The sequence below is a fragment of the Octopus sinensis genome, linkage group LG14 (assembly GCF_006345805.1).
Source record: "Octopus sinensis linkage group LG14, ASM634580v1, whole genome shotgun sequence".
Classification (NCBI taxonomy): Eukaryota; Metazoa; Mollusca; class Cephalopoda; order Octopoda; family Octopodidae; genus Octopus; species Octopus sinensis.
The window spans coordinates 32,493,534-32,517,877 of record NC_043010.1 but is presented as its reverse complement, the minus strand read 5'-3'; the positions used below and the strand labels follow the sequence as shown (position 1 = coordinate 32,517,877).

At 36.8% G+C, this 24,344-nt stretch overlaps 1 protein-coding gene across 1 annotated transcript in view; it reads right to left on the bottom strand.

The window, feature by feature from the left end:
- Window positions 1-24,344, bottom strand: part of LOC115219083 (VPS10 domain-containing receptor SorCS3-like) — a 722,157-nt gene that overhangs the window by 124,327 nt on the left and 573,486 nt on the right. Inside the window, exon 9 of the mRNA XM_029789149.2 lies at window positions 11,635-11,805. Coding sequence (XP_029645009.1) covers window positions 11,635-11,805 — 171 coding nt within the window. The remainder of the gene's footprint in view (window positions 1-11,634; window positions 11,806-24,344) is intronic.

The following is a 24,344-nucleotide window of genomic DNA, read 5'->3' as shown; positions in this document are numbered from 1 at the left end:
TAACAAAATTGTCTGGGTTTTCTCTCAGTTTCTTTTCTTTTTCTCTTTATTTTTATGTATTGTTTTATGTATTTGCTTGTTATATTAATTTCATAATGAACTGTTTAAAATATTTGCTTGGTAAAATATTTTTACAGAAATCTATAAAGGGAAAGGAAAATGGAGAAAAGCTAAGTACATCAAGATGGAAAATTAAAAGAAAACTATACAAAATTTAAACATTTTCGTATGTTGCTTTATCCATTTTTGTTGTTTTGTTTTGATTATATAAGTAAAATGGATGTCAATTTAATTAAAGCTCACTTGTGTTTAATTAAGTTTCAACCAAATTTTAATTAGTTAAATGGCTTGAAATATTTATTTATCTCTCAACCAATTTATGTTTATCTAAAAACATTAGAAATGTATTGAAAGTGAAGTGATAGTGCTTGTGGTGGAGATGGTGATAATGATGATGATGATGAGGAGGGTGCTATGTAGTAATAAAATTAATCTAATGTAACCAATATGATAGGTAGAGGGAAACTTAATGTTTAAAAAAACATAGTTTACAAAATTCATGAAAATCTGAAATAATGGAGATTGCAATACCATTAGAATGTTGACAAAGAAATAAAATAGAAAAAATAGTTGCGAAGTATCTGAATTTTATGCAAGGCAATGGGAATATGTGGCCACTAAAGAAGATAGTGATAGGATCTCTACATAATGTATTTGGTAGATAAGACAAATAATTAACTAAAATGGTGAGATAGATAAAATATTTGAATAGTGATAAGGTTTCTAGGTATAATATCAGACTAGACAAGCAAATAGTTAATTAAAATAGGGAGAAAACTGTAATTTCAAAAGTGATAGAATCTCTATGTAGGATCTGTAACAGATTTTATATATTGAACTTTAACACTTTCCTTAATATTCTAATTATTACCAATAAAAAAATTTTGGAAAGGCATTGTTCTAATTTTGATTCCTATTTTTGCTAAACATTTATTGGAAATAACTGGAATATTAACAAGAATGTTAAAGGTCTCTATATGGCAGCAAGTATAATAATAATGGTTTCAAATTTTGGCACAAACCAGCCAGTTTAGGGTCAATGAACCAGTTCTCCACTGGCACTTATTTTATTGACCCCAAAAGGAATGAAAGGCAAAGTCAACCTCAGTGGAATTTGAACTCAAGACGTAAAGATGGTTGAAATGTTGTTAAGCAATTTTCCTGGTGTGGGAGCCATGGAAATTTCACAGTATAAGTCAGCACATTTGAAAACACTCTGTTAGTATATTAAGCACAGGCAAGGAGTTTCAAAAGATTCTTTTGATATCCTACTATTTAATAAAACAGTGCTTTTAAATATAATTGAAATGAATTTCAAAGGTATTGCTCATTTACCTCATTGTAATATATTTGACAGATATGTGCTTTATAGTTTAAGGAAATAAAAGATGAATTAAAAAGATAAAAGCTATTCGTATATATTGATTAAATGTTTATTATATACAATCTTTATTACATATTAACAAAGTAAATAAATAAATAAATAAAAACTATATTTCATATGAACATGATATGTACATAAAAATACAAAAGCATGAGTAACACTGAATTAAATACAAACATTCTTCATTACATACAGGACTATACGAATTGTATATGATATATACATAGAAACAGAAATACAAAACAAATGCAGAATATAGACCTTCTCTCTTACTCCACTCTCTCTAATAATATATATCCCCTCTCTCTTTCCTTCTTTTTCATGTTTTCCCTCTTTACTGATTCAACTACTCCTGTTTTGTTTCTTTCTTTGTCTCTCTTTCTTCCCTTCCTTTTTATCTACATATATTTCTGCATTTGAGTTATAACCCCACTTGACATAAGCGTAATACATGGATGAAACAGGCAGGAATGCAGGAACAAGCAGAATAACATTTTAATGATGCAGAATCAAAATACTTGACTGTATTTCACTGCTTAAGATACTGAAATAAAATCTTTAGACCAAGTAAAGTAAATGATTGGAGAAGCACAACAGCTAGATGAATGCTTGCAGGAAGGCACAATCCCAAGCTGGCTGACAAAGGAAAGACATTGCTATGTGCCAAGGATCCTGAAAAGGATAATATTGTATCCAACTTTTGGCCAATAACTTGTCTTCTGCTAATGTGGAAACTATTGTCAGGTGCTTTGGCAAGTGAACTGTATAGATGTTTAGAAAAAGTGGGTTGTTGCCTAATGAACAGAAAGGTTGCTGAAAGAGGAGCTGGGAAATAAAAGACCAGCTGTTAATTGATAAGCTAATTATTAGAAACTGCAAAAAAAGACACAAACCTGAGCATAGCAATGATTGATTATCATAAAGCATATATGATACCATACTCTTGGATAAGAAGAATCATGTAAATGTAAGGAGTAGCAGAAAACATAAGAAGCCTTATATGGAACAGTATGAGATATTGCAGAACTGAATTGATAACAGGGAATCAGGTATTAGGAGAGGTGAAAATCAAGAGAGGAATTTTCCCTGGTGACAGTGTACCCTCACTAATCCTTGTGCATGGAGTGATCTCTTTGAGTAAAATACTGCAGAAGACAAAGTTAGGGTATGATCAGGGAAGTGGTAAGAGAAAACTGAACCACCTGCTATTTATGGATGATTTGAAGCTGCTCACAAAAAGTGAACCAGAACTAGACAGCCTAGTCCAGTCTGTGTGGATTTTCTTTAAAAATATCAAGATGGAGTTTAGACTCTCAAAATAGTTTTTGTGTGTGGCAGATGCACTGGGGCAATAAACACTGAAGATGTACAGAAAATAGATTCGATCACATGCCAGGGGGAGAAACTAGAAGTAGTTAATTGTTTTCACTACCTAGGCGACTAGAGTAAGAATAGCCTGGGTAAAGTTCAGGAAGCTCTTACCTCTGCTGGCAACTAAGAGCCTCTCACTCAGGGTGAAAGGTAGACTGTATGATGCATGTGTGTGAACTGCTAGTGAAACATGGGCCATGAATGCTAAGGACATGTGTAGGCTTGAAAGAAATGAAGCTAGTATGATCTGCTGGATGTGTAATGTCAGTGTGAATACACAACAGAATGTAAGTGCCCTGAGAGAAAATTTGGGCATAAGAAGCATCAAATGTGGTGTGCAAGAGAGGTGTCTGTGCTTGTATGGTCATGTGTTACATATTAATGAGGACAGCTGTGTGAGGAAGTGCCACTTCCTAACTGTAGAAGGAACCTGTGGAAGACATAGGACGAGGTAGTGAAGTATGACCTTTGAACATTGGGCCTCACAGAGGTAATGATGGGAGACGAGGACCTTTGGAGATATGCTGTGACTGAGATTGCAGCCACACATGTCCAGCCCTGTTAAGAATATCTCTGATGTGTTAGGCGATATTATATTCTTGAGAAGACCTGTTGAGTCAAGTAAAACCAATATCGTAGCTGTGGCCAGTGCCCCTAGACTGGTTCTCATGCCGGTGGCATGTAAAAAGTACCAACTGATCATGGCCGATGCCAGTACCCCCAACTAGCTCCCGTGACAATGGCACGTAAAAAGCACCAACTGAACGTAATCAATGCCAGAAAATATAAATATTACAGATGTGAAAATGAAAAAGATGCTTGAAATAATATCAAATTGGAAAACCCTGGGACAATATGGCATTCAAGGATTTTGGCTTAAAAATCTTTCAAGCATGTACAGCTACATACAGCAGTTTGTGACTGACTGCATCAAAAACACAACACCAATATGGATGACAAAGGGCAAGACAATGCTAATATGGAAGGATAAAGAAAAAGAGTGGAGAAGTCAGTAATTATAAAACTGTTATATGCTTAATACATCTCTGGTAATTATTAATTGACCAAACTGCAAATAAAGTATATAACTTTCTAGAGAAGATAAATTTATAAACAGAAGAGCAAAAAATGGATGTGAAAATAAATCAAGGGTAACTGTACATTCATTGTATGATAGTAAATGAGGTATGAATAAGAAAGATCTTGGCTGTTGACTGTATAGTCTACTAGAGAGCCATTTCCACTTGTCAGTTCTTAATCAATGCACACAGTTACAGCACTATTTCTCAGGCCGCTTTTCTCCAAAATGTCATGTGACACTTGCAAAGAATCTTTCTGGATTTCAAAATCATAAATTATTATTCACATCTTATATATGTCACCCAAAAGTATACATTCAATATACTGGTGTCTCCTGCAAAGGAGCTAACTTTCTTTGTGTAATCTTACTAATGGGGGTGGTAAAACATGGGCCATGAATGCTAAGGACATGTGTAGGCTTGAAAGAAATGAAGCTAGTATGATCTGCTGGATGTGTAATGTCAGTGTGAATACACAACAGAATGTAAGTGCCCTGAGAGAAAAGTTGAGCATAAGAAGCATCAAATGTGGTGTGCAAGAGAGGTGTCTGTGCTTGTATGGTCATGTGTTACATATTAATGAGGACAGCTGTGTGAGGAAGTGCCACTTCCTAACTGTAGAAGGAACCTGTGGAAGACATAGGATGAGGTAGTGAAGTATGACCTTTGAACATTGGAGGTATTAATTACATTAGTGCTGTTGTGATTAGTATTATTTATGGCCATTAATTTGGGAAATTTGTTCCTAAATTCCTTTGTGTTCCCACTAAATCTTTTGCTGCTGTTAGTGGGATTTTCAGAAGCCACAGTAAACAAGGTAGGCATGATAATAGTGGTGGTGAAAGAGATGATAGAGTTGCCACTTGTTATTGGGATGTTTGTGAAGGCAGTGTTGTTCTTAATGTTATCTTCCTTCAGATTATCAAGCTCTGAAATCTTTACAATTGTTGATGTTGTTGTTTCTGTTCTTTTTGATTTGTTGGTGATGGAAGGGATGATGGTGGTAGTGTTTGTGCAACTGTTTTGCTTTTATCATTATTTGGCTTTGTTTTTGGCACCATGACAATGACATTGCTATCTTTTCAGTTGTAGCCTGAAGAACACCAGACTTTGCAAAAGAGAATCCCTCTCTTTCATTCCGTTTTATTATTTTTTTTCTTTTACTAGCTCAAATATTTTATTGAATATGTTGATGTCTCCATTTTGTTCCCGAGAAAAAAAAAAAATCAAAATGTCTGCCTCTGCTATTAGGGTGTTGCTGCATAAAAACAACTACATCCAGGTGGAGGAGGAGTACTCCTCTTCATAATGGAGAAATTTAAATCTAGAAAATAAGCTCCCAAGAAGGTGGAAAAAGTGGGAAATTTTAGCAAAAACTTTTGGTGTCACTGAAAATCAGTGTATCTTCATATGTATCATGGCAAAAACAAAAATAATAATAGAAATAATAATAATGGTTTCAGATTTTTGTGCAAGGCCAGAAATTTTAAAGAGGAGTAATTCAGTTACATCGACTCCAGTATTCCAGTGCTGAACTGGTACTTATATCAATACCGAAAGGATGAAAGGCTAAGTCAAACTCAGCAGAATTTGAACTCAGAATGTAAAGATATATGAAATGCCATTAAGCATTCTGCCCAGCATGCTTAACAATTCTGCCAGCTCACCACCTTATAATAATAATGATGATAATAATAATAATGATGCCCTGATGCAGTACCAGGCAGTGGCTCTCATGGCTTCTGATCTTAATTGATTGGAAGTGTTATCATGTACGTTGTTTTGTCTTGGGCTACAGCAAATATTCTGCTCAATACCACAGATTTGCTTGTCAGTTGTTTGACCTTAACCAGTTGAGCATGTCCCTTAGTGGCTGACGATATGTGCATCTCTGATCACGAGCAGAAGTAGTGGGGGAGCATCATAGCCATGTGTTGAGAGGGATTCACCTCTGGAAACATGGGTGGTTCGTTCAACATCCTTAAACAACCCTTATTCAGGGACCTTTTGAGCGGGATGGGCTACTCAACCTGAAGAAAATTCTAACTGGGCCCCACCTGCAAGGTCATGTGCTGTTTATCTTGATATGAGATCACCATGTTGCGCACATATGGTTGTGATGCATGTGCCTGATGTACCCTTATCAGATGGGTAGTCATGATGGGTATATTGGGCTTCGTATATTTTACCCCAGTGTCATTTTGATGGCATTCACTGCTCTCTCACTCAATAATAATAATAATAATAATAATAATAATAATAATAATAATAATAATAATAATAATGATAATAATAGTAATAATAATATGGATACCCAACAGAAGAACACAGCTTACATTTCACACACAACACACACTACAAACACTAATACAAAAAAAGACTGCAACCAAACCCCATTGCAAAACAAACTGATGCAGTACAATGCCAGACAAAGTTTGCACTCCCTCAACAACAAAAAGGAACATACAATCCTTGCTTGCTATTGTTAGAATTTACAATACCAGAAATGTGATGAAGAAAGAACAAACAATTGGAAAATGAAACCACTGCATGGGCAATACCTCAGAGAAATCAAAGGAAAAAGCATGACTAACACTTAGAGATGGCTAACAAAAAGTGATCTGAAAGGATGCACTGAGGCATCGATATGTAGCACCCAGGAACAAGCTCTGAGAGCTAATTACATCAAGTTCCAAAATAGATAAGAGCAGCAAATCGCTCCTTTGTAGGATGTGCGGAGCAAAAACAAATCTCACATATTGTGAGTGAGTGTAGCAAGCTGACCCAATAACACTACAAAAGGGGCCATGATAATGTGGCTAAGTTTGTCCACTGGAAGCTAAGGGAAAAGTATGGCCTGGACAGAGCACAGAAATCCCAGGAACCAGAAGGAGTCACCGAGAATGAGGAACATAAGATACAATCCAATGTGACTCCCAAATCGATGCTCAGAGACCAGATATTGTGGTAGATAAAGGAAAAAAGAAAACCAAGACTATAGATATTGCAATACCTGGGGATGCATGCATAAGTGACAAAGAACTAGAAAAGATTGAAAAGTACAGACTACTAAAAGATGAAAATGCAAGAATGTGTACTATGAGGAGAGTGTCTGTCATCCCAGTAGTTGCAAGGGCACTCAGAGCACTAATAATGAAGTTCAAGAAATATGCCTGGGAAACTGGAATTGACATAAGAGTAGAGCAAGCCCCAAAAACTGCTCTGCTGGGGACAGCTAGAATTTTGAGACTGGTACTTGGGTGTTGAATGTCTTCCACAATAATTAACAACCAAAGTATCAAAGCTTATTATGTGTGGAAAGAGACCCTGTGAGACCTCTAACAGCAGTCTGCTCTCACAAAATCAACCAGAGCAAACAAGAACAAGCGGTCTGAGAAGTAAAACAATAATAATAATAATTGTTTCAAATTTTGATAAATGGCCAAGAATTTTCGGAGTGGGGCAAGTTGATTACAATGATCCCAGTACTTGGCTAGTACATTTTTTGATACTGAAAAGATGAAAGGCAAAGTTGACCTTGGTAACCTTTGAGCTCTCTAGCAAGCTGGTGCTTTGTGCACTCTCTAACATATATATATATATATATAAACAATTTATAAGGGCAAAAGAAAAAATTTCTAATGCCAAAATATGCCAAAAATAGACACAACATCAATAACCATGTCATTTATCACTACAAGCATGTGTTTTGAAGAAAGCCGACAGAAATTTCTAAAAAATCCCATTATTACCATATCGGACCCGATTTCAGAGTTAGTTCATAAGAACCTTCCCTTCATCAGTGATAAATGCGGCAAAGAAATAAGTGAGATACTTACTTATACCCATGGAAGAAGCGAACACTAAAACATGAGCAGAATTAAGTACCCCAAATATATCCCCTGTACTTATTTTAAGTCTGGTACTTATTCTACAGGTTTCTTTTGTTGGAATATTTGATTATAGAGATATAAACAAACCAACACTGGTCATCAAGGAGTGGTGGGAGACAAACACAAAAAATACACACACACACACACACATGATAGGTTGATAGATTCTATCAATTAAATTCACTCACAAGGCATTGATCAACCTATGGCTATAGTAAAAGATACTTGCCTAAGGTGCCATGTAGTGGGGTTGAACCTGAAACCATGTAGTTGCAAAGCAAACTTCTTGTGTGCATTTCTGTGTTTGTGAGGCTATATTTGTGGACAACAGTGTAAAACTGAGCACAAAATTTTGTTCCTTTACATCAAAATGTAACTAAACTATTTGATAACAACAAAGATTCACAAACAAATCTACCAAACTGAAATAAGTACTAGCATCATTGTGATCAGCTAAAATCACTTGAAGACGATGCCCCAGTATGACCACAGTTCAATGGCTGGCATCAGTAAAAGAATAAAAGAACAAACACATGAGTATGCTGTTATCTCCCCTCCCCCACGACAGCAACTGAACTCACAAACAAAAAAACAGCCAATTCAATTCAAAGCATATGTTACTAAGTGAGATATATCTTATATAATAGAAATCTCTACAGGAATCTGCTACCAAGTCCCTCTCACTTTTACTGTTCTCTTGCTTAATTTTCACCCCTCTTTTTCTGATGCTTTCTCTCTCTCCTCTTTTCCTGACAATTTTCCTGGAAGACAAACTACTTCAGAATGGGTGATATTCACAGCATAACATTTTGCTAAAGGCTATCCCTGTTAAAAACCACTTACCATAATTGTCTTATAAATCTATACCATAAACATAGGTTGCTCCTGATGTGCATGCTCAACATAATATGCAAGTGTGCATATGCACATATATACTGATATCTATGTTTGATGTATGAATGAATGTATGTGTGTGTCTATATATATATATATATATATATATATATATATATATATATATATAAATATATATGTATATATATGTATATATATATGCATGTATATATATATATATATATCATATATATATACACACACATGTATGTATGTATATATATATATATATTGTGCATAAATGTATATATGTATACATATATGTTTATGTGTGTGTATGTATTCAGACATACATTTAAACATACATGCATGCTCGTACACAAACACACACACACACAAACATATACACATATACAATGCACATTCAATAATCAAGTGCACATTTATTCTATATATTCCTACATACATGTCGACAGTTGTGCATTTACATCAGTTATGATGTTGATGGTAATACTAGTACTAATGGTACTAATGTTGTTGTTGTCATCATGATTGTTGTTATTGTTGTTGTTGTGGTTATTAGTGTTGTTATTATTAATGTTGGTGGCAGTGGTGATGCTTCATGTAGTTTTCAGGGTGGGGAATCAGTTAAAGAGCCAATGGGAAAATACAATTCACACATCTATTAAATTCTGTTTCAGATTAAAAATAGAATTGGCTAACTGGAATGTTCTCACTCTCTGTCACACCATTATACAAATACTTTCTCTTTTTATTGCTTTTAAGCAGTTCCTTTCTTTTAGTGTGTGTGTGTGTTTGGTTTCAAAGCTATCATCCTCAACATTATCCTCATCAACTTCTGCACAGATACATGCATGGCTATGTGGCTAAGAAATTCACTTCTCAACTGAACAATTGTTATAGACAAGATCACTCTTAGAATCACCCATGAGGTGGTTTCTACTATTGGTTTGTGTTGAAGAATACCTTTGGAGTAGAAGTTGTTAAAGAGAAACTTGTGCAGAATTTTGTATTGTATATAAATTGATAGAAATGTATATTTGTTCAAACTTGGAGCTTTATTGCTGGCTATTACATGTTACCTGTTTTTGGAATATTTGTAAATTGTAAATTAGAAGTAGAACTGAAGTGTTATGGATAACAAAGTACAGTGGTGAAGTACTGTTTTATAGTTGGCAGAATATTGTGTTGTAGGTAGCAGTGATGGTGATGGAATTCTGTTTTATAGTTGGTAGAATACTGTGTAGTAAGTGGTGGTGGTAGAGTATAAATTTTGTTGGAGATGGTGGTATGGATTGGAGTTGTGGTGTAGAAGGTTTAATATAGGAAGTTGTCTTTGGCACAATTGCTCGGGAACAATTATCCAGAGTCAGTTGTTCTAATACTTTTGTGGAGATTTGAAGCCATGAAACAAGAATGGAAAAGTATATATCCCAGTCGGTCATCCCGGTTTTCAAACAGGGAAACAGATCCCTCGCAGTCAACTATCGCCCAATCTCACTCACCTCCCACATCATTAAAGTGTTTGAAAGTGTTTTAAGATCAAGGATAGCTGACTTCCTGGAGACCCACAAACTCCTAAATCAAATCAACATGGCTTTCGCTGTGGCAGGGACTGTCTAACACAGCTCTTACACCACATTGAAGATGTACTCAAAGCCTTGGGAACAGGTTCGAACTCTGACGTCATATACCTTGACTTCAGTAAAGCGTTCGACAGGGTAGACCATAACATCCTACTCTCAAAATTGGCAAATGTTGGAATCCGTGGAAAAGTTCTACACTGGATTCAGTAGTTCCTAGAGAATAGAACACAACATGTTGTAGTTGATGGAGTCCACTCAAACCCAGCAAAAGTCACCAGCGGTGTTCCCCAGGGAACTGTTTGGGTCCGCTACTCTTCATAATTTATGTAAACGACCTTTCCAGTGTCGTACATCACTGCAAAGTGAAAATATTCGCTGATGACACTAAGCTCCAGCAAATCGTCAATGAAGAAGCAGACGAACTCAACTCCAGTCTGACCTATATGCTGTGAGTCAATGGGCAGACAGAAACAAAATGCAACTGAATGAGGGAAAATTGAGCTGATGCATTTTGAAGAAATTCCTCACTAAAGCAACCATACTCTCTTCCTTCAGGAGAACCGCTCACAGCCTCTAACAATATCAGAGACCTGGGTGTAATTGTTGATGACGATCTCAGTTGGAGCGCACACATCAATAAGAAGGTCGATACAGCTCGTAGGATGAGGTCCTGGATCTTAAGAATTTCCGGTCCAGAGAACAAGGTGTCATCATACCACTTTTTTCATCCTTTGTACGGCCACACCTTGAATACTGCTGCCCACTGTGGTCTCCTCACCAAGACAAAACATCTCCAGAATTGAGTCACCCCAGAGGGCTCTCACTAAACAAATTGAAGGCATGGCTGCTCTCGACTATTGGGATCGCCTTAAAGCCTTGAAACTTTACTCCCTCCAGCGTCGCCGTGAGCGGTACATCATTTGTACGATGTGGAAAATATACCGCCAACTTTGCCCAAACGACCTAAACATTAGCTTCAAGGTTCATCCGAGACTTGGACCACGGGCTATACGTCCCCTGCCAAATTCAAGATCACAACATACATGTACACTGCAACATAATTTCTTTTCCTCAACAGGCCCTGCCCTATTTAACATTGTCCCGAGGGAGATCAAAGAGGAAAAGGATCCCATCAACTTCAAACAGAGTCTGGATAGATTCCTTCAAAGAATACCAGACAAGCCACCCATAATTGGATACAACTCACCCAACAAGAACTCACTACTTGAACAAAACTGGATACAACTCACCCAACAAGAACTCACTACTTGAACAAAACTTGACTTAAACAGGATTCGAATAATCCTATCAGGTGGTGCTATTAAGTTAGACATGGCCTGGACCAATCTCTGGTCGAAACATATCTAAGTTTTATCTAAGTTTTATAATTAAAGCTGATAACTTACTTGATATAAGTCTACTTGAAAGCGCCCTTTCACAGTAACTGCAACAATATTTGGTAAAGTCAACACATAGAATTGACCAGTGGGTTCAGATAAGTAGCAGTTTACAAAGTCCTTTTCATGGTGTACTGCCACAAACACTTGACCTTCATTTGTATTTAGAATGTTAAAATTCTGAAAAGGACAAAAAGAAATATTACTATTTCTAAATGCACACACATAAACATCTAGAAATATAAATAAATAAATAAATACATAACTGCCTGCCTGCCTGACTGGTTGGCGACACATCTTTTATCTGTCTTCAGACAGTGGCCATGCTGGAGCACAGCCTTGAAGAATTTTTTTATTTGAATGAATTGAGCCCAGTATGAAATTTTGTTTTGAGTCTAGTACTTGTTTTATTAGTTGCTTTTTGCTGAACTGCTAAGTTACAGAGATGTAAACAAACCACCACCAATTGTCAAGCAATGGTGGGGGACAAACACAAACACACACATATACATACAACAGATTTATTTCAGTTCTATATTTAAGAGATGAGGAATTATGTACATTATTTACATTATTTACATTACTTACATTTGATAGATATTTGTCCTCAGCTTCTTTGTGGTTAATTCAACGTTTCGGCTGATATACCGTATAGCCTTCATCAGGTGTCTTGGCGAAATTTTGAACCTGGGTTCTCATTCCTATGGTATTTTTCTATGTTGCTGTTGTTGTTGTTGTTATTATTATTATTATTATTATTATTATTATTATCATTATTATTATTATCATCATCATCATTATTATTCAGGTCACTGCCTGAAAACGAATTTGGAGTTAGTAGTGGTTAAGAGCATGGTGACCTCAATAATGATGATAATAATAATAATAATAATAATAATAATAATAATAATAATAATAATAATAATAATAAAAGTAACATCGAAAAATACCTTGGGAATGAGAACCTAGGTTCGAAATTTCCCCAAGACACCTGATGAAGGCTGGAGGGTATATCAGCTGAAACATTGTGATAACAACAGACAAGATGAGGACAAATATCCATCAAATGTAAATAATGTAGGTTTATATCAGTTTTCATCTGCCAAATCCACTCACAAGGTTTTGGTTGGCCCAAGGCCATAGTAGAAGACACTTGCCCAAGGTACCACACAGTGGGACTGAACCTGGATCCATGTGATTGGGAAGCAAGCTTTTTACCACACAGCCAAACCTGCACCTATATATATATATATATATATATATATATATAATGTGTGTATATATATATATATATATATGTGTGCAGAGAACAGCTTCTGTCACATTCCAGGGAGGAAAACTACAAGTAGTTGATAGCTTCTGTTACCTAGGTGACCAAGTCAGTAGCAGGGGTGGATGCTCTGAAAGTGTAGATGTTAGAATAAGAATAGCCTGGGCAAGGTTCAGAGAGCTCCTACCTCTGCTGGTAACAAAAGGCCTCTCGCTCAGTGTAAAGGTAGACTGTATGACGCATGTGTATGAACAGCCATGCTACACAGCAGTGAAACATGGGCTGTGACTGCTGAGGACATGTGTAAGCTTGCAAGGAATGAAGCCAGTATGCTCCGCTGGATGTGTAATGTCAATGTGCATACATGACAGAGTGTAAGTGCCCTGAGAGAAAAGTTGGATTTAAGAAGCATCAGATGTGGCGTGCAAGAGAGATGACTGCGCTGATATGGTCTTGTGTTGTAAATGAATGAGGACAGCTGTGTGAAAATGTGTCACACCCTAGCAGTTGAGGGAACCTGTGGAAGAGGTAGACCCAGGAAAACCTGGGATGAGGTGGTGAAGCATGACCTTTGAAAATTGGGCCTAACCGAGGTAATGACTAGTGACTGGGACCTTTGGAGATATACTGTGCTTGAAAAGACCCAACAAGCCAACTGAGACCATAGCTTATGGCCTATGGGTGTAACCAGCCCATTTATGAATACCCCTCATTCATTGGACAATAAACCTTGCTTGTGAAGACCTATTGAGGCAAGTGAAATCAAAATCAAAATTGCTGATGTGGCCGATGTCAGTACCACCTGATTGGTACTCGTGCCAGTGGAACGTTAGAAGCATGAGGGGTGTAACTGGCCCACTAATGAGTACCCCTCATTCATTGGACAATGAACTTTGCTTGCGAAGACCTATTGAGGCAAGTGTAAACAAATCAAAATTGCTGATATGGCCAATGACAGTCCCACCTGATTGGCACTTGTGCCAGTGAAACAATAAAAGAACATCCGAGCATGATCATTGCCAGGGCCATGGATTGGTTCCCGTTCTGGTGACATGTGAAAAGCACCATCTGAGCGTGATCATTGCCAGTGTCACTTTACTGGCATATGTGCTGGTGGCACATGAAAAACAACATTCGAGCATGGTTGTTGCCAGTGCTGCTGGACTGGCTCCCATGCAGGTAGCACACAAAAACACCTTTTGAGTGTGGTCGTTGCCAGAACCACCTGACTGGCCCTCATGCTGGTGGCACGTAAAAGCACCCACTACACACTTGAAGTGGTTGGCGTTAGGAAGGGCATCCAGCTGTAGAAACTTTGCCAGATAAGATTGAGTCTGGTGCAGCCTTTTGCTCACCAGTCCTCAGTCAAACTGTCTAACCCATGCCAGCATGGAAAGTGGACATAAAATGATGATGATGATGATGATGATGATGATGATGATATGTATATGTATATGTATATATATATATATATATTATATATATATATATATATGATAGTCATCATCATCATCATCATTATCCTATTATTTCCATTTTCCATACTGCCAGAAATTGGTTGTCATAGTCTTATTCAGTTCTTACTCATAGTGTCTGCATCTCTAGCCAAGTTGGAAGATCATCTCCTAACTCAACCTTCCTTGAATCACCTATTATTTAGCACTACCACCCATCAATGAAGCCAACAAAAGTGCTTTTAAAACCTCCAGAACAACATAATAGAATTAGTTCAATAAAGAAACAGAATTAAAGGCTTCAGAATCTGACAGCATTACAATCACCAGCATAGACACATCAGTATATACAATTAAAAATAATTATAGACATCAAAATACACATCCTACAAGGAAACATAAAAATACAACCTTAATTACACACCAGAAATAGCTAATCTCAGATGCTCAAAAACCACATACAACAGAAATAAAAATCAGCATCAAACAACCAAACAAGGAAATAACAATGAATAAATATATAAATTAAAAAATGATAAAAACAAAATAAGCCATTAGAAAACACAAGACTGAAGCACATGATACACTGCCACCACCATCAGCAACAACAGCAAGAACAACAACAACATTAATTACACCACATTCCATATCTCAATAACACACTGCAACTCCAAGCTAACAGTTTTCAAAAATCAACCATTGGGAAAAACTTTACCCAAGAACACAAAATGAAAAATGCACACTTTCCACCTGGGCTCTGATTTTGACCCCTTCCTTCCATTAGACACCCAAAAGGCAATAAGAAAAGTGAAAAACTCAAAATCCTCAGAACTAGACAAATTCACAAACATACACCTAAAACATTTGGACCTAAAAAACTCACTGTATGGACCAACATATACAATTAGTAATACAAAACAATGTTGTCAAATACCAAATTTGGAAGCTAGGAAAAATTTTTTAGGGCTTCCATTGGTCAGTGTTGAACATACATCTGCTCATGTGGATGCAGGGCTAGGCAAGGATTTTTTTCAGGAAGACTGATAGTTACCCCTGCATTAAAGTCTCCCTTCTCCCTGCCATTCATGCTATCGACAGAAAAATCCACTAATTTTGGTTGAAAGAGCTTAGCATTAGAGTTGTTGTAGGCATTGCTGTTAGAGGGAAAAGAGTCGGAACAAATATGATAATATTTTGCTACATCTCCAAACAATTCCACTAGTCCACTGCCCAGAAAAGGTATTTTTTTATCAACTTCAAAAGGACACCCCCCCCAGACCACCAGCAATAGCAACTGAGGGTCAGAACAAAAAATGCAACACATTCTGTCTATCACCCTAATGTATCTGACCTTCTACCTTATATGAGGCAAAATTATAATAATTCTGAATCTCAACAAAAATCCAAGTGAAATAGCATTGAAAGACCCATCATTCCTTCATTCGTACTAAAAAATTATAGAATGACAAATCTTTGGTACCACTGACCCATAAATAAGTTTGGATTCAGATTACCATACCCACCACACAGCCCACAAATCTCCTCCAGAAAATAAATGCTGGCTTCAACAACAAAAAACTCAGTACACATACCATTCTAACAATCAATGATTTAAGCAAAGCTTTTAACTCTGTTCCCTATTTTCCATTCAAACAAAAAATACTTGACATCACTTTAAGAAACAACACAAACTACTAACTAGTAAACAAGAATTCAAGACATTATAAAGTCTATAGAATGTTCAAGAATAATACTCTGAGCACCTATAATTTTCTGAATGGGATACCCCAAGGATCCATCCTCTTACTCACTTTTTCAACCTTCACCTACACCACTTACCCAAATTTTCACAAAACAGTCTCAAATGTTAGAGATGTCTTCACTTCCCCAGTCCTGGTTGTACAACAGCCTCAAACCTACATCAATTATATCAAAGCCCAGCTCCACAACAACAGACTTAAGGCAACACTCACCAAATCTACTGCCTTTTTTCTTACTATCAATACCAAAGAACATGAAAGTATCATACTCAACAAAAAATAACACACAAGAGATAAATAATTTAGAAGTTATGTACAGCTTCTCCACAAAATTCACTATACTCGTAGAAGAAACATTTAAAATAAAATCTCTCACATGCAGACACAAACAAACATAATTTGAGCAATCATAACTACTGTAATGGCACAAGCAGTCAGCACCATATTAGATGAGATCTCACGGCAGCCATTGCCATCTCCGAGACAGGAGCGGGACCTCGCCTGCATCCATTTGCCATGCGTGAGATCACAACGAAGCTCACAATGGCAAACTGGATATAAGGGCCCAACAAAAACAGATTCATTCTCTTTTCACCACAAGTGCTTGCTGAGCACACTTCACTGGCTGGGTCTCCAAGCTAGTCCTGTCTGCATGTTGTATCTCCAGAGGCAATGGGCCCACATTAACGGAGATACAACAAAATGCACACAGCTTGAGTTGGTATGCTGAGAGCAGCACACAATACCTATTCTGTGAGACTTGTAAATAAACCAGTTGTAAATTGCATTTGTACTTAAAGACTTCTTTCTTCACCTGCTGGAGCCTGCACTACTTGAAGAACAATATTTAATGGGAGAAGGCAATATTCACTCCATATTGTAAACCTTGCCTCCCATTATACTACCATATCTGGCTAACAGAAAGAAGCTACAACAATGACATTATAACTTTTATCCTGCAGGAAAAGAATCTGGTCATTCTTGGAAGTGCAGTCAAGCCTAAAAAAATTAGTGATTTCACACTTCCTAATTAATTCATCATCATCATCGTTTAATGTCCGTTTTCCATGCTAGCATGGGTTGGACAGTTCGACCAGGGTCTGGGAAGCCAGGAGGCTGCACCAGGCTCCAGTCTGATCTGGCAGTGTTTCTACAGCTGGATGCCCTTCCTAATGCCAACCACTCCATGAGTGTAGTTGGTGCTTTTTACGTGCCACTGGCACAGGTGCCAGGGGAGGCTGGCAGTGGCTACGATTGGTTGGTGCTTTTTATGTGCCACCGGCACAGAAGCCAGTCAAGGTGGCGCTGGCATCGGCCACGTTCGGATGGTGCTTCAGCCACGTTCACCATATAATTATATGAAAAAATAAAACAACAAAATAAAATGAAATACTTTTCACACATGGCCATACTAATTGAATTTTTAAGGACAAACAATAATTTTTCAGCAACATTTTTAACTTTATGACAAATGACAAATATAGGGAATTGTGTTAAAAAAAGTAAATGAACAAATAACAAATCTTTTTGCCTCCAAAACTGTACATCTGTTAGAAAGTGGCTTCCCTAAAGTCATTAGGGTGGCTGACTGCACAACTTAGCATCTATTTAGTAATTTGATACTGTTGTCTGTTACCCAGAGTTTATTGTCAAGTGTTTTACACTATCAAATGATTTAGTAGTGGGTTGCAAGTAAAAATATTTATGTTTACTTACTCTCACAAACATACAGAAATATACATTTTGTTAGAATTAAGTTCTTTCTTTGTATTTTGTACATTTTTTAGAAGTCATTGTCATTGTTGTCATCATTGTTATCCTCCTCCTCCTCTTCCTCCTCCTTCTCCTTCTCCTCCTCCTCCTCCTCCTCATCATCATCATTTAATGTTCGTTTTCCATGCTGGCATGGATTGGACAGTTTGATAGGAGCTGGCAAGCAAGAGAGCTGCACCAGGCTCCAACTGTCTGTTTTGGCATGTTTTTTTTATGGCTGGATGTCCTTCCTAATGCCTAATGGATAGAAATATACACAGAATTTCTTCCAAATAAAGATTGCATGATCTGGAGCTTGTATGCTATGTGTTGCTGCATTTGTTGCTGACCAGATATTGTGTCATACCTTCTTTCCCCTTAAACTCCATATTAGGATGGTGAAAGATGTGCTTCATCTTTTGACTTTGCTTTTAAATGATGTAACATGTTTATGCCATCAATTTTTGAATTAAACAGATATAGCACCTAAATATGAGAGTTCTTTTCTCACTGTCTCTACCACCACCAACACCACCATCACCATCACCATCACCATCATCAGCATCATCATCATCATCATCACCACCACCACCATCATCATCATCATCATCATCATCATCACCATCACCATCATCATCATCATCATCATCATCATATAACATTCATTTTCCATGCTGGCATGGGTTGGAGAGTTTGACAGGAGCTGGCCAGCTGGGGATCTTATTCAGACTCCAATTGTTATGGCATGGTTTCTATGGCTGGATGCCCTTCTTAATGCCAACCCCTTTACAGAGTGTGCTGGGGGCTTTAAATGGCTGTAATGTTGTATGGATGAGGATAGCTGTATAAAGAAGTACTAATCTCTAATTGTGGGGGGAATTGGTGGAAGAAGCAGATCCAGGAAGATGTGGGATGAAGTGGTGAGAAATAATATTTGGATGTTGAGCCTCAACAGAAGAAATGACAAGGGACTGAGACTTCTGGTGATTTGTTGGGCTTGGCAAGACCCATAAAGCTTAGTAAAATCATGGCCATACATACAGGCATGTCCTTTATGGCCATATCCATAATTTCATTATTATCATTATTATTATCATCCCACCTTTCCCTCACACACACATGTAATTCTTTTCTCTGCCCAGACTCCCCCTCAACCCCCACCATTAACTGCAGGTCTCTCCACACTTCCCCACAAGCCTGCCCCTACACTTTCCATACCTTTACATATCTACCATACCCACTTCCCAGCCACTCAAATTCCTCTCACCATCAATTGCTATCTCTGTCTCCCCTTACACTTTATGGAATATCTCCTCTATCCCCTTTGTACAACTTGTATTCTCCCCCATTTTCCCTGTGGGTAGGCCCTCTCTAACTCTCTCTCTCTCTCTCTCTCTCTCACTCTGACTGTCTCTATCTTTCTGTCTAACTCTCTCCCAACCCCACTTCTTCCTCGTTCTCCTGGGGTAGCCAAGTATCTCTTCTGTAGCAAGACAGCTATTCCTTTCCTTCGAACCTTCTCCATCCTCTTGCTTGGCACATGGCCACTTCTTTTGGTTCCATTTCTCTCTCAGTTGAGAGGTCCTTGTCTTGCAAACTGATTGGTGACCACATGGTGCTGGTGTCATGTAAAAAGCATTTGTTCTGGTGCTATGTGAAAAGCACATGTACTGACACCATGTAAAAGAACCTGTGCTGGTGTCACATAAAAAGCTCCCTTGCTGGTGCCACATAAAAAGCACCTGGTACACTCTGTAAAGTGGTTAGTATTAGGAAGGGCATCCAGCCATAGAAATCATGCCAAAACAGTTGGAGCCTGGTGCAACTTACAGTCCATGCCAACATGGAGAATGGATGTTAAATAATGAAGATTATGATATTGATATACACAACAAACCAAAATAATGCATAGCAATACAAAAGGTTATATAGATATTTAAAAAAGTACTCAAATGTGCACATGGATACAAAATAAAATTTCAATAAAGTATTATTTAATGAACAGAAAAGGCATTAACAGATATAAAGCCATAAGTAATTAGTAAAAATAGAAGCAGATTCTATCCTAGTATTTGAATTGTAAAATTATCTTAATTCTCCTATTTTTCAAAGAATTTTAAAGTACAAAGAATTTTAAGATTGCAATTAACTACCACTTCATTATATTTATTGAGAAATGGTGTATTAGAGAGTATGGCAAAATAATTGGCATGCCCTCTGTTTTCCTTTCTATGGAGTTGTGGATTTTATGATGCACCTACACCCCTACCACCAGTACCGGTACTGGCATCACCACAACCTCCCTCAGCTTATACTGAATATTTAAATTTTTGACATGCAATATATATCATAGCTAATGAACTTGAGTGCAGTAACCTCAGATTTCTAAATGACTGCATACATGCATAAAGTCTGTTTTTACAAACGTTGGCTCTAGAGTCAATTTATTTCTTAGTACATGTCCATGTAATTATCCTACATTTGTATACTATACTTTGACAAGACAATTATCATTTAACAGGCAAACATTATCATTCCTAAAGTCATATATTTTAAGTGTATTATTATTTGTTCCATTAAGATTTCAAGGTAATTGATCATCATTCACACTGTTTATTGCTGTTTTTGTGTTTATATCAACCTCTCCGAAGATGTTTGCATTGGAAGCCATTGTTTGATACTGAAAGAGTGATTAGTAGAATGGTTAACTTTAATTAGGTTATCATTAATTGGGTTATTTTTATAAACCTGCACAATTAAAAAAAGGCTACCTGAGCTGCTGCAATCAGGGTATGAGCTATTGGCATTTTTCTAATAATCATAGGGTAAAGTGTAATATTAGTCCTCTGTTATTTTAACTTCGATTAAATTAAACTTATTAGAACCTGCAAAGCTATTTGGGGTAGGTAATAAATGAATGTATAGATATATAAGTATACATATATAAATCATACATACTCACAAACATATACATACATACAAACATACATACACACAAACACATATACATACATATGATGGGTCTGTCAACCATCTGTCAAGATGCATTGCTGATTGCTGCAGAGTGAATAAAACCACTGATTGACTACCCATTGTCAAAGCACAAGGACTGGATATCATTCCATCAGAGGGTGTTAAGTGTACAAAGTGCATCCTGTTGTTCCACTGACACAAACTACCGTACCAAAGTTGGAAGAAGGGAGTGGTGCCACGAAACTGCAATATTGTTTTACTGTACAAGGACAGAGGAGATTGAAATTATTGCAACAACCGCAGAGGAGTCTCTTTGCTGAGTATCATTGAGAAGGACTTTTCTCATTTGGTCCTAAACAGATTGCAGAAAATAACTGAAAGGGTATATGTTGAATCTGTGTGGCTTCAAACTAGAATGTTCCACAAATGACATGATCTCCTTTCAAGTACAAGAAAAATGTAGAAAAGAAAGGCAGTTGCTCTACATTGCTTTTGCTAATCTCATGAAGGCCTTTGAACTTGTGAGAAGAGATGGTGTAATTGAAATTCTAGTCAAGAGTGGGTGCTCTTCAAGGTTACTCAGGATTATTCAGTCATTCCACACAAACATAAAAGGCATCATTTAGTTGGAAAGCTCTTGCTCAGAATACTTCAGCATTTGTAGAGGAGTGAAACAGGGTTGTATGCTTGCCCATACTCTGTTTGTAGTCTTCACACCTTTGAAACATCAGCTGATGATGTTTACTTTCACACAAATTCAAAAGGGGGAAACTGTTCAATGTGTTCTGACAGAGAGTGTAAACTATAATACAGTTGCTTGACTGATTTCTCCAATCATGCTTTACACTGTATAGAGAGAGGAAAAGAGTAAGTAAAATGAAAATACAGGGAGTTTTTCTTCACTGAAAATCGTTTCTTACTTTCTCCTAACTCATCAGCAGAGTGGACATAGTACTTTTAACATGGCACAAGCACAGGCAAGGTCAGTTTTGGCAAGGTTTTTACAGCTGGTTGCCCTTCCAAACCCCAACCACTTTACAGTGTGGACTGGGTGCTTTTAAGTGGCATCTGCACTGACAGGGTCACCAAGTACTTGCGAGACAAAAACAAAAACAAAATCTTTCAAGAGCGGAGGGGGCATTGGAGGAGGTGATCTTGTGTCGGATGATGAAAGATTATAGTGAGACAGAGACTTGCTGTAAAGGTAGTACAAAGTTACCCGGCTGAGAGGAGGGAGAGAGAGAGAGAGAGAGAGGGGGAGATCAGGAATGAAGACAGAAATAGGTGCGCTGCCACAAAAGAAATGTATGGTTACCCAACATGAAGGAAGTGCAGGATAAGGAGAGAGAGAGTGGGAGACAGTAGGATAGAGATGATGGAAAAATACTAGGCATACTCACAAAGGACAGGAATCAGAATATAAATAGGATGGTTGAGAAAAGAAAGAGAGAGATATAGATGGTAGAAAGTGTCTTAAGGTACGAATAGCATAATATAAGTGACAGGAATTATGTGCGATTAAAGAATGAGGAGGGGAGTGAGTGGTGAAAACCTGGGTATAGAGTCGTGGGAGGGAGGTACCAGATAGCAATGATACAGAGGAACAGGACCATGAGGACAAAATTGAGGAGTGAGAGCTAGGCATAGTGTATGAAGGATGAAATGTAAGGAAAAGAAGAGATGTGGAAATGCAGATTGGTTTGTTGGGGTAGGGTTAGTGAAAAATATTCTTGTTACATGTGGGTGGAACACAGGGGCTAGCAGATAGCAATAATACAGTGAGGTAGGGTGTGTGAGTGAAACACACAGGTTGGGGGCAAGTGGAGAGCAATGGTACAGTGGTACAGGGCCAAGAGGACAGGATTGGGGAGTGGGAGGTAAGCATAGTGCATGAAGTGAAAATGTGAGGAAGAGATGTAGAGACGTAGTTTGGTTAGTTGTGGTAGAGTGTGTGAGAAGCTTTCTTGTTAAATGTGGGTGGGACACACTGCACTTTTTGAACTCAGTTTTGCTGATGTAGGCAGGCTTTTTTCAAGAACTTCTTATTGCCAGACATTTTGGTCCATTGTCATTTACTCCATGAGATCGATCCTTACCACTTCATCCCACATCTTCTGGGGTCTCCTTCCGTGGGTACCATCCACTTTCAGTGATTGGCACTTCTTTATGCAGCTGTCCTCATTCATGCCAATCACATGTTCAAACTAATGTAGTCTTCTCTCTTGCATGCTACATTTGATTCTTCTTATGCCCAACTTTTCTCTCAATACATTTGCACTTTGTCATAAATGTGCACTGATGTAACACATCCAACGGAGCATACTACCTTCATTTCTTTCCAGTCTACGCATTTTCTGCATTCAGAGCCCATGTCTCACTACCATGGAGTATAGCCATTTGCACACAAGCTTCATACATACATACATACATACATACATACATACATACATACATACATATATATATATAAAATAAGAGTGAAAAATTGAATATTAATTTGATTAATATCAATATAAAACCAGAGGTCTAGCATATTTAAAAATCTGAAGTTTCAGAAAAAATTATATATACATACATATATATAAATATATATATATATATATATATATATATATATATATTATATATATATATATATAATATTTTTATAATAATAAGGGAATATTAATTCCAGCGTCACAGGGATGAGATATTCAAGTTAAGAATATTAGGTTGAATTATTCTCAATAAATAAATACATATATATCAAAGTATCATTAGAGACAGAAGTCCCCATAAATTCATCAAACCAGAATATAAATTCAACCATGTCATAGAATATTATATTTAATACTTACTATTTATGTTCAAAGTTGTCGACTACACGTGTTTCATGAGGTTGTATGCTATGTTCTTGAGGCACCCACTCTCTTACAGAACCTCGCTTTATATTAATTTATAAATAAATTCCTTCATATATATTTTTTTTATTTTTTCATTTTTAAATGTTTTTCCCTTTATATTTTTCCATATATTTTTTCACATCTTTTCATATCTTCATTAGTATTTTTTGCGTAATATTCACCTGAATTTTTGTCATTCATATTAGTTTCCGTTTGTTTCTTATTCATCCTCTTCATTTTGATATATCTTTTTAATTTTTTCATTCTTATAATTTTATATTTTCTCCTCATTAGTATATATTTTTTCCACATTCGTATATATTTTCTCATTCGTATATATTTTTCTTCATTTATAGATATATTTTTAGGCGTAATTTACATTTAATTCTTAAATTGATTATGGCTTAAAACTGCAGGGTTCAATGAATTTATTTATACATCTATATGTTTATTTATACATCTGTATAGTTTGTTATACCTGTAAGCTGAAATATATAATGATAGATAAAATTATAAATGGGAAATAGGTAGATCTGAATATTGTGGTTGTATATAAGGGGTGGTTCTGTAAGAGACTGGGTGCCTCAAGAACATAGCATACAACCTCATGAAAGACGTGTAGTCGACA